The 12,628-nt window shown below is 38.7% G+C and overlaps 1 protein-coding gene across 1 annotated transcript in view; it reads right to left on the bottom strand.

The window, feature by feature from the left end:
- LOC140738080 (inactive ubiquitin carboxyl-terminal hydrolase 53-like) overlaps positions 1-12,628 on the bottom strand; it is a 134,402-nt gene that overhangs the window by 89,900 nt on the left and 31,874 nt on the right. The window contains exons 5-8 of the mRNA XM_073065170.1: positions 10,448-10,530; positions 10,252-10,357; positions 1,393-1,539; positions 60-209 (exon numbers count right to left, since the gene is read on the bottom strand). Coding sequence (XP_072921271.1) covers positions 60-209; positions 1,393-1,539; positions 10,252-10,357; positions 10,448-10,530 — 486 coding nt within the window. The remainder of the gene's footprint in view (positions 1-59; positions 210-1,392; positions 1,540-10,251; positions 10,358-10,447; positions 10,531-12,628) is intronic.

Genomic DNA, 12,628 nt, shown 5'->3' with positions numbered 1-12,628 from the left:
GTTATCAAAATAGAATCCATATGCCATCATACTTACAAAAAAACTGATTTAAATCTCACCTCTTTAACATTAGCATCATCAAAGAAAATCCACTTAGAGCTCTTAGTATGAAAGGCAAATGTACAGTAGTGTCTGTTGGAGTAGCATACCATCCCAACAAGGAACAATTCACTTCTTTTAGCAAATTCATCAGTTGCTCTGAAAAAAAGCTTAAAGATCATGGAACATTACTAATGAGGCTGTGTTACCACATTTCTCAAAATTTTATTTACAATTTGAACAATATTCAGGCTTCAACTTTAAAAGTGAAGACAGAAGATTCTGCAGGCATTGTAACAATAGTTCATTTGCCTTATTTACAAAGTTACATATTCTGGGAGGAAACTAAATTTATCCAAAGAGATTTGTAATATGAGAGATTTGTACATAACTACTCAAATAGTTTAGCTCCTTCCAAAACAGTAGCACCTTCTAATGGCAATCCTATTTACACACTGGCCCACAGTAAACAGAACCAAATAAAGAGCTTGTTTTAACCCAAATTAAATGTGAAATTGAGTTTAGCATTCAAGTCCTCCTGGCATGAAATTTCTTTTTGATTTTTAGTTTCTAAGACTAAATGACAAAATAACAACGCATGGAATATGCACACTAATGAATAAGGAATTAAAGTTTCCCAGAATAATTAGGATGAAGAGACAGAATAAAAATTCAATGCCATGGAATCTATGTGTCGATTTTAAATCTGGGAATGCAAACACTCTTGTCCCCCTGCAAACTGGAGTGGGGGAAGGGACCTCTATTTAATGCTATTATTACAGAAGTGAATTCTGATAGAGGAAGGAAGTGGGAGTCATCTGGTGAAGACTGGATTGGGAGATGGAGAAGCAGAAATGAAGGACACTGCTGAGGTGGGTGGTCAATGGTGTTTGAAGTTACATAATATATTGAACTGGATAGCTAAAGTATACCCAAGTACATGATTTTTTGCCAAGTTTATTTAGCAAAAACAATGAAATAGCCTTTCATTTAAACAAAATGCTCTACAAAGTTTAGAATGCTGAAAAATGGTAGCAAGTAATCAAAAGAAAATATCAGAATGGCATGGCTAAATCAGCAAAACTTCATTACACCAATCTCAGCCCATTAGTACAACTTGAATAGACGTTCCTATTAACATAAATTACTTTTTGACAGCCCATCCCAAACACGGACAATATAAGCAAATATAATTAGCTTATCTTTACACAACTACTTTTAAGACTATAAGCAACTGTTCAGATGCATGAACAAGGGCTTATTTTTACTTAAATGAGTTTTACTTAAAAAGGTTTATTTTTAGGGTTTAAAAGGGTTTATTTTAACTTAAATGAAAAGTTTCCTCTGACTCACTCCAGGAAGATGGAGCTGTAGTGCCAAGTATCGGATCACATCCAACGTGAGATCAGAATTCTCAGAGTCCCAGACCAAACCGATGGTGACTATCTCTGGGCAATTCATTAGCACACGTCTAATCTTTATCTTCTGTCCACAGTTACTCTGAAAGCACAAACAATACGAGGATAAAAAAAAATAAAACATATCAATACAGAAGTTCAACACTGATAAAACTCGAAATATTTTAGCAAAAACTGAATACCTAACCATTGAAATGTTACCGGAACATATATCGAGAAATTTTTCAAGAAAATGAAGGAGAAAAAATAGCCATTCATATACTAACAGATACAGTGAACTTTACCAGAATATACAAGTTAAATAACCAACTCTAGGAAAATCTGCAATGTATTAGGCCGAGTTGAATGAACCTTATACTAAACTCTATAATATTTATTTAGGGGTGGGGGGAGAAGTACTGTATACTAGTCATTTGATTAGAACTTCAGTAAGAATTGGAAATAGGTAAATAATTTTGATGATATTTAAGGAAACATCCTCTGACTCAGCAGTTGGGAAGGATGACTCTTCTACATAAAATGTACTTTTAGGATAGAGGAAAATGTGCTATCATTGGACCTTGGATCCATGGAACCAACAATCTTTGCAGAAACCAAATTCAATTGATGACATTTTAAGTGCTATTATGCCCCTTCAAATCTATGTGTTCCTCACTGGACTTCAGTTCATTTGCAGTAGATGTGCAATAACAGTGCCCCTCCTCAACCATGTGATACATGTCTTCATTACTCCCAACCAATCTGGCTAAAGAGCAAGATAACACAGCGAGGAAAATAGATAATGACTGCGCTACCGCACACAACACTAAATCTTGACATCTCACTGAATTGAAATGACAGAGTACAAACAGGTTGTGCATCAACTGCTTAAAGGTTGTTTCATACAATTTGTACTCTGTAGTTTTAAGATGAAGACGGTAAAAGAATACCCTATATGAAACTACAAGTTAAAGCAAATCCAAATGGACATGCTTACCACGTTACCAAAGCTTAAAGGCCAGCAAAAATAAAAGCATACTCCAACTATTTACAGCCTTGGTGACAGACAAGAAATATGAGGAAAGTCATTATCCCTACATCAGCTAGCAAACTCACTCATAACACAATCAAAATTGTCGGAGTGGACTGAGGCAGAGTGGGACGGCTTTGGCTCAATCAGGCTTCAGCGAAAACAGGCAGAGGCGAGGTTGAACGGGGCATGACTGCGCAAGCGCATGAAGGTCGGCCTCTGAGATCAGCGGGGGAATTTAAAAAGCGAGCAGAGGCCGAGTATGAGCTTCACTCCAGGTGAGATAAGGCCAGGTAAGCTCCTTTAATTAATCTAATTAGCTTAGGAGTAGGTAATGGAGGCAGCAGTTAGGGCAGTTGAGTGCTCTGTTTGCAGTATGTGGGAAGTCAGGGTGAGCACAACTGTCCCTGATGACTACACCAGGTGCATCCAGCTGCAGCTCCTGACAAACCGTGTTACGGCACTGGAGCTGGATGAACTTCGGATCATTCGGGAGGAAGAGGTAGAAATAGACAGGAGTTTCATGGAGATAGTCATCCCTAGGAGTCAGGAGCCAGGTAGTTGGGTGACTGTCAGGAGAGGGAAGGGGAATAGACAGGAGGAGCAGAGCACCCCTGTGGCCATTCCCATCAATAATAAGTATACCGTTTTGAATACTGTTGGTGGGGACGGCCTACCAGGGACAAGATGCAGTGGTTGCATCTCTGGCACCGAGACTGGACCCTCAGCTCAGAAGGGAAGGAGGGAAAAGAGGAGAGTAGTAGTGATAGGGGATTCGATAGTTAGGGGGACAGATAGGAGGTTCTGTGGAAGAGATCAAGAATCTCGAATGGTCTGTTGCCTCTCTGGTGCCAGGGTCCGCGATATCTCGGATCGAGTTCTCAGTATTCTCAAGAGGGAGGGTGAGCAGCCGGATGTCGTGGTCCATGTAGGGACCAATGATGTGGGTAGGAAGAGTGAGGAGGTCCTGAAAGGTGAGTTTAGGGAGCTAGGTGCCAAGTTAAAGGGCAGGACCTCCAAGATAGCAATCTTAGGATTGCTAACAGTGCCACGTGCAGGTGGGTTTAGAAATAGTAAGATAGTGCACATCAACATGTGGCTGAAGACATGGTGCAGGAGGGAGGGCTTCAGATTTATAGATAATTGGGCAGTTTTCCAGGGAAGGTGGGACCTGTTCCGGCGGGACAGTTTACATCTGAACTGGAGGGGGACAAATATTCTTGCAGGTAGGTTTGCTAGAGAGGCGCCAGTGGATTTTAAACTAGATACGAGGGGGGAGGGGAACCAGAGTGTAGGAACAGATGTATGGGAGAAGGAAGAAAAAGACAGTAAAGTTCTTTGTACTGTTAGAGATAAACAGACAGGAGGAAGTGCAGAATTTCTTAAATGCATTTATTTTAATGCTAGGAGCATTGTAAGAAAGGTGGATGAGCTTAGAGCATGGATTGATACCTGGAAATATGTTGTAGCTATTAGTGAAACATGTTTGCAGGAGGGGTGTGATTGGCAACTAAATATTCCTGGATTTCGTTGCTTCAGGTGTGATAGAATCGGAGGGATAAGAGAGGGAGGTGGTGCGTTGCTTGTCAGAGAAAATATTACAGCGGTGCTCTGGCAAGAGAGATTAGAGGGTGGAATTGAGAAATGGGAAAGGTGTAGTAAAACTTATAGGGGTGTATTATAAACCACCTAATGGGGATCGAGAATTGCTGGAGCAAATTTGCAAGGAGATAGCAGATATTTGTAGTAAGCACAGAGTTGTGATTGTGCGAGATTTTAATTTTCCACACATAGACTGGGAAGCCCATACTGTAAAAGGGATGGATGGTTTGGAGTTTGTAAAATGTGTGCAGGATAGTTTTTTGCAGCAATATATAGAGGCACCGACTAGAGAAAGGGCAGTGTTGGATCTTCTGTTAGGGAATGAAATAGGTCAGGTGACCGAGGTACGTGTTGGGGAACACTTCGGGACCAGTGATCACAATACCATTAGTTTCAATATAATTATGGAGAAGGATAGGACTGGACCCATGGTTGAGATTTTTGGTTGGAGAAAGGATAACTTTGAGGAGATGCGAAAGGATTTAGAAGGAGTGGATTGGGACAATTTGTTTTATGGGAAGGATGTAATAGAGAAATGGAGGTCATTTAAAGGTGAAATTTTGAGGGTACAGAATCTTTATGTTCCGGTTAGGTTGAAAGGAAAGGTTAAAAGTTTGAGAGAGCCATGGTTTTCAAGGGATATTGGAAACTTGGTTAGGAAAAAGAGATATCTATAATAAATATAGGCAGTATTGAGTAAATGAGGTGCTCGAGGAATATAAAAAATGTAAGAAGAATCCTAAGAAAGAAATTAGAAAAGCTAAAAGATATGAGGTTGCTTTGGCAAATAAGGTGAAAATAAATCTGAAGGGTTTCTACAATTATATTAATAGCAAAAGGATAGTGAGGGATAAAATTTGTCCCTTAGAGAATCAGAGTGGACAGCTATGTGTGGAGCCGAAAGAGAGGGGGAGATTTTGAACAATTTCTTTTCTTCGGTATTCACTAAGGAGAAAGATATTGAATTGTGTCAGGTAAGGGAAACAAGTCATGGAAACTATGACGATTAAAGAGGATTAAGTACTGGCGCTTTTAAGGAATATAAAAGTGGATAAATCTCCGGATCCTGACAGGATATTCCCTAGAACCTTGAGGGAGGTTAGTGTAGAAATAGCAGGGGCTCTGACAGAAATATTTCAAATGTCATTAGAAACGGGGATGGTGCCGGAGGATTGGCTTATTGCTCACATGGTTCCATTGTTTAAAAAGGGTTCTAAGAGTAAACCTAGCAATTATAGGCCTGTCCGTTTGACGTCAGTGGTGGGTAAATTAATGGGAAGTATTCTTAGAGATGGTATATATAATTATCTGGATAGACAGGGTCTGATTAGGAATGGTCAACATGGATTTGTGTGTAGGAGGTCATGACTGACAAATCTTACTGAATTTTTTGAAGAGGTTATGAGGAAAGTTGATGAGGGTAAAGCAGTGGATGTTGTCTATATGGACTTCAGTAAGGCCTTTGACAAGATTCCGCATGAAATGTTAGTTAGGAAGGTTCAATCATTAGGTATTAATATTGAAGTAGTAAAATAGATTCAACAGTGGCTGGATGGGAGATGCCAAAGAATAATGGTGGATAACTGTTTGTCAGGTTGGAGGCCGGTGACTAGTGGTGTGCCTCAGGGATCTGGACTGGGTCCAATGCTGTTTGTCATATACATTAATGATCTGGATGATGGGGTGGTAAATTGGATTAGTAAGTATGCAGATGATACTAAGGTAGGTGGTGTTGTGGATAATAAAGTAGGTTTTCAAAGCTTGCAGAGAGATTCAGGCCAGTTAGAAGAGTGGGCTGAACGATGGCAGATGGAGTTTAATGCTGATAAGTGTGAGGTCCTAATCCAAATAGGACATACATGGTAAATGCTAGGGCATTGAAGAACGCAGTAGAACAGAGTGATCTAGGAATAATGGTGCATAGTTCCCTGAAGGTGGAATCTCATGTGGATAGGGTGGTGAAGGAAGCTTTTGGTATGCTGGCCTTTATAAATCAGAGCATTGAGTATAGGAGTTGGGATGTAATGTTAAAATTGTACAAGGCATTGGTAAGGCCGAATTTGGAGTATTGTGTACAGTTCTGGTCACCGAATTATAGGAAAGATGTCAACAAAATGGAGAGAGTACAGAGAAGATTTACTAGAATGTTACCTGGGTTTCAGCACCTAAGATTGAACAAGTTAGGTCTTTATTCTTTGGAGTGTAGAAGGTCGAGGGGGGACTTGATAGAGGTATTTAAAATTATGAGGGGGATAGATAGAGTTGACGTGGAAAGGCTTTTTCCATTGAGAGTAGGGGAGATTCAAACAAGAGGACATGAGTTGAGAGTTAGGGGGCAAAAGTTTAAGGGTAACATGAGGGGGAATTTCTTTACTCAGCGAGTGGTAGCTGTGTGGAATGAGCTTCCAGTAGAAGTGGTAGAGGTAGATTCGGTATTGTCATTTAAAGTAAAATTGGATAGGTCTATGGACAGGAAAGGAATGGAGGGTTATGGGCTGAGTGCGGGCCAGTGGAACTAGGTGAGAGTAAGTGTTCGGCACAGACTAGAAGGGCCAAGATGGCCTGTTTCCATGCTGTAATTGTTATATGGTTATAAAATCAGTCAGCTAAACAGGATGGAGGCTGAAATGTGACAAACACGGATGCCTGGCCAAAAGTGAAAACAGAAGCCTTTGTCATAAAAAATGTCACATGTTGAACGACTGCTTATCAGGGAGTAATTGGCTTTCCAATTTATCTAACATCTATGTAAGCACAGGGAGCTGGAACAAGCACAATGAATCTTAAGCTGAAAATCCTTGTAATCTCCTTGTCTACAAGGACAGTTGATCTCTAGTCAAGGAGCAGTAGATGAAGTGCACTAACCTTGAGCAAGGAGCTTTAGAAACATCTCTAATAAAGTATACTATTAATCGTGATACAGTGATAAGGCACTGTTGTCATTGCCTCTGATTTTTTTTCCATGGGATGAAGTATTTCAAGTGGCATTGATCTTAACCTCAACAGATGGAACAATTTAATAAGTGAGAAACTAGAATTTTGCCATCATTGACTTTGAAATGCTGCTTCCTGGGTATGTTGCTCCAATGAAAGATGGAATAATAATAGTTCCAACATTTTGGAGTACAAGGTCTGTGAAATGAATGACCAAGTTAAGAAAGCAATTACTGAAAATAAAGGACTGTGCTTAACAAAGGAGAATTTTATACTTCACTCAAGAGTTCCAATGCACCCTGCTTTGTATCATAATAAACCAAACAAATCGAACCTTTCCCTGCTAGACTTCAAAATACAAACAATTCCCAAGAGGTAACCATAGTGGATTACCTCTTCAATTAGAATAGATATTGAGCATGGCAACATTTAAAAGCTGTTTCCCTTACACTGCCTCACAATTATTATATCATACAAATGATAAGAGTTTGAGAAAAATAATCACAAAAATAAGATCAGTACATGAGGATTGGTGTCATCCATATGCAATACCAGGTCTTGTGTATGATGGACCAGACAGAACTATAAATATCAAGTAAAGTACACACTTTGGTCACAGATACAAATTCTCCATGCTAGAAGAGGGAAACATAATCCAATAGCAAAAATACTTTCTTGCAACTGAAATTTTCAGCCATTGTTTTTCAGCAACACCAATTCTCTAGATCACAGGAAAGAAACTTGAAGCCTAGCATGATTCAAAGATTCAAAGTACTGTACATTTACTATCAAAGTACGTATACAGAATATAACTGAGATTTGTCCTCCTGCAGGACAAAAAGAAACACCATTGATCACATTCAAGAAAACATCAAGTACCCAATGCGTGAAAGCAAGCAAATTTCACAAATGGCAAAACTGAGCAAACAATACATAGAATATCAAATATCAAACCAGGAGTCCAGTGGTATTCAGTTTAGTTCAGTTCAGCGCTGTGCTGCTAGCCAATGCAGGCCGCAGGGCTATTCTTTGCCGAAGTGCTCCAGTCCACATTGATCACCCTGATCAAACCACTCACAAACAGCAAAAAAAAAGTAACCAGAATCCACATAAACCTCAGTCCCCCAAAATGAGTCCATAGCCTCACTGATCAATCCTGGCAACACGAATCCCAAGACTTCTTCACTTTCCTCCAACAGCAGCTAGCACGAGGGAAATCAACACTGGACAAAAGCAGGCAGATGGTGCCCAATACCCACCCGTCCCCCAACTTGTCCTCATTGACTTCAACTTTGCTCGACGCCTCAAGTAGAGAGGAGCAATGGAATTGATTGTGGGCTTGCGCCCAGTCTCCAAGCTACCAGGCCGCCCACTCTGCTCCAAACGTTATCGAACTCCCTTGCAGACAGTAAAGTGCCATATTGCTCAATCAGCCCCAAACATACCATCAGAATGTAAATCACAGTATGATGGCTATTCTTTGTTTTCTGTTTTGACAATCCAACAGCTTCAACATCAATTTTACATGTTTTATTTACCCCATGCAAAACTTTAAACTGGCATTGCAATATTGAAATTCATATGTGGGTGATTGTTAGTCCAGAGCATTAATCCCTAGAAGATCTGTTACGAGGATGGTGCAAGGTGAGTACCAGCCGTGCCAAAAATGCATAGACTAACATATCAGTGACAATGGACCAGGCATACAAGGCATATGGTCCAGTATAGATGAAATGACATCTTATAAGAAGTTTGCTAAGAAGATTGCAATGAGATATTCAAGGCAGATTCAACATCTGGGCAAAAACTTCATTAATGAAATCCGTTGAGGGAAGATGTCATACACATTGGTAAGAATCCAAAAAGTTAATTTTTTTTATCTAAATGGGGTAAAATCAAAGCCAGATGTTCTTGTGCACAAATTTCAAAATGTTACAGGCAGGCGTAGCAAGTGGTTAAGGCAACTGGTTCTTAGTGCAAGAGTTTGATGTATTGTTACAATTGAAAATGGCTCTAGTGGAGCCTCACCTGAAGCACTCTGCAGGTTTTTGACCCCTCATGTTAAATGGCATGCTGCCATTGCAAGCAGTTCAAAAGGCTATGTCAAGGGATAAAAGGCTTGCCTTATCTATAGATCTATATGCTTTGGCATTTAATAGAAAAAGGTGGAATTTTATTAAAACACAAGATCCTTGGGTGATGTCCACTTGCGAGAGTTACAAAATCATGGTAATTCAAAACTCAGGTGGTTAAGAAAAACTTTTGCAGAGAATAATGAATTTCAGAAAGTTTCTGGTTCAGAGGGTTAGAGAGGGTTATTACTTTTGGTGGGGAATTTAAATACAAAATAGATGTTTGAAAAGTCAGGGAATTCAGAGATTATGAGCAACTGGCACGGAAGAGATGAGGGTTTCCGCATATGAACCATGATCATATAAACTAATTCCTAAGGATCTGATTAGCCTCCTCTTTTCCAACCTGTTATTTTTTTAAAACATTATGTTGCATCTAGATGCAGATATACATATTTAATTTGCTTCAGCTCATGTTTTCTTCTGTTTCTATCATAGTATCATAGTCAGACACAAGTGATAGGATGTTGACCAACGAACCACAAGATTAGTAGGCCTAACATACACAGAAAAGATGACTAGCACATTTGTAAAAACTCACCTGGTTATATAACTTGGGGAATTTTTGGAGGAAATTCTCAACAAAACAAGATTAATGAAAACTAGCAATACAAGCTAAAACTTCAGCTAGGCCAAGTTTAAATGTTTTAAAGCCAACAACTAAAAGCAGCCTTTTCTTTCCAATCTTAATGGCTTCCCATTGGCAACAGCAAGAATATATACAATATGCCTCGTATACAACAGACAGAATCAAGCATGCTTTGTGGTGCTGGCAATAAATTAGTCAGAATAGATCTGTTAGTGGGTCCACACTACCATGTTTGAGTTTGGCAGGATGACGATTGGCAGTGTAGATGCAATACATAGCACCGAGATGCTTATTACAGTAACAACTATAAGAACATCTATCAGAAAGTTTTTATAGGCATTGTCCTGGTGTAAAGCAAGATTTAAACAAAATTTCTACCCTGCCCACAGATTTCACAAAAGTATGGAAATTGTCAATTTCACTTAAATGAGGGGTGTGAATGTTTTGTTTTTTGCAAATCATGACATTCACTTGCATAAAAGTTCAAAGTTGAGGAATAAGTGGTAATTAAATCCAAATTGTTCTTACCGGGCAGTTCCTATAGTCGCCAACAGTACTTGCTGCTTGAAGTAGCTCTGCAAACAATTCTGGCCTAGGGCGTTCATTTCTTTCCAACATCCTATCTACCTGGTTACTAAATTTAAATTACAATTATCAGTTAACTCAGTTTTAATTTACACATGGAAAACCTGCTTTTTTCTAAAATTTATGAAATATTACTCACCAGAGTGCTGTTATTGACACATAGTGTACAAGCTCAGTAAAAGGTAAAGGATCCGATGTAGCTCCACAGCTGTGGCACACACTCTAAAATGAGAAAGGTTCAGTGCTTATTTAAAATATTTGTTAAAAATAACAATTCTTTTGACTATTTGTAATGGATAGGAATATAGAGAGAGGAACTGCTTACCCAAAACAATAATGCATCTAGAATACAACAATCTTAAAACATGCTTTATTGCTGCAGGGATTTATTAACAGGGTTCTCAATTCATCACACCATTAATTACTATTGTTATAGTGTTTCAGATAAGTGTTTGAAATGCTCAGCAGGTAGGCTTGAGTGTTTCTAGGTTTTGTGTTTCTATTTCAGATTTTCAGCAATTGTGCTTTCTATCTATTTTCAAAGAAGTTAGTTCAAGTTTAATTGTCAATCAAACACACAGGAATACCCATGAATATACGGTAGTTAAATGAAACAGCATTACTGCAAAGACAAGGTGCAAAATACAGTACCAACAGTCACACACAGCACAAGACACAGTACATTTAAGATAGCAAGCACATAAAATATCAGTAAAATGTAGTCACACAAAAAAATATAGTCCAAGAGCTTGAGTTGATGAACGTTGCAGCAGTCTGCAGTTAAACACAATACAACTTGTCTTCTGCTGAGTGATCTCTGGGGGGGCAACAATGATTCCAGCTTGGATGCCTCGCCATACTGCCCCAGCACTCCAGTGTTGTGCACCGACTCCAATGCCTCTCTCCTGGGTGGCTGTAAACAGGCAACACCATGGCTAGAGGGCTTGTCCTCACTACAATTCAGGTCATGCAGCTCCCCTGCTATCCACCAATAAGTTATGGAATCGGACTTAGAGCATTCCACATTAACAATGTCTAACAGGGTCTTGCAATCACAAGGAACATGACCAAGATTACCACTTACTGTTAGATTGTATACCACCTTTGCGTACTGACTCCTCCAACAGCTCTATGACACAGACAGCAGCATGAGCTGCACCAAGTCCAGCTCCACCACTTTCTCCATCTATGAGCAACTCACTGATGGGGTAAACCTGCAGGACTTGGTTCTTAATGTACAGCAGGGACTTGCAATCATAAAAAAAGTTCCAAAAAAAAAGACAGTAACACCTTCCTTTGGCCCCACAGAAGCCACTGTAACCGAATGCATTGCTATCTTACCATAAGGAAACAAAAAGCATATAAATGCACAATCTTTATTGAAAGAATACAAAGGTTAAAAATGCCTTTCCTGTGGAGATTTTGTTTTTGCACAATATATGGGAGACGAGTAAAGACATAAACAAAATGTATTATACAGTCAATTCAACATGGCTTATATCAAAAAATTCCATTGCAAAACTTGAGTCGACCTAGTCCTGTACAAAATCATTTATATTGAGTTGGAATATAATTTTTTCCGCAAAAATGTATGGTTATAGGAGATACCATTTTCAGGATTTGTGGCAGTAGTTCCAGAATGTCAAATCTTCAAAAAATATATTAAATCTTATTTATTCAGAAAATTTCAAATGAAATCCTAGTTTGTTAAAAACATTGTTATTATATTTGGATACTGCGTATGTAGCTTGGTGATGTGGAATGAACGTGTTGCATTTTCACCACTGCATGCTGACTAATGTTCCACTGAAGTTGTGTCAGAAATTGTTGCAAGACAGCAAGTCTATTTATTTTAAATGGAGAGTACCAAAGTTTGTTTAAATATTTATTTGGTTAAGTGTACTTCCAATTTTTAAATTAATAATTTTTAGGATCGTTTAAAATTATTTCTTTAAAAGATGGAAACATTAAAAAAAATACAAAACCTGACATATGGGGCACAAAAAGAATTCAACACCTTTAATAGTTTTGATATTTGGCTAAGTCCAAGGGCACAATTTAACCAACTCTCAAAAGTTTATTCTACGGTTTCATGAGTGGGCTTGTTTGGCTTGGCTTGAAGCTGCAAGTTCACACGGGCAGATGTGTTAAAGATATATTTGTATTTTCTGTGTAGATCAGTGTATCACTAGTACAAATACTGGCTTCTTAAAGTTCTTTTTTGATTTTTTGCTGCAAGTCAACTTTCTGATGTTGATCCATGATTCCAATAGATTGTAATAATGCTTCATTAAACTGCTCACATAATAATAAATTGGAT

The sequence above is a fragment of the Hemitrygon akajei genome, chromosome 13 (genome assembly GCF_048418815.1).
Source record: "Hemitrygon akajei chromosome 13, sHemAka1.3, whole genome shotgun sequence".
Lineage (NCBI taxonomy): Eukaryota > Metazoa > Chordata > Chondrichthyes > Myliobatiformes > Dasyatidae > Hemitrygon > Hemitrygon akajei.
This window is presented reverse-complemented; position numbering and strand designations above follow the sequence as displayed.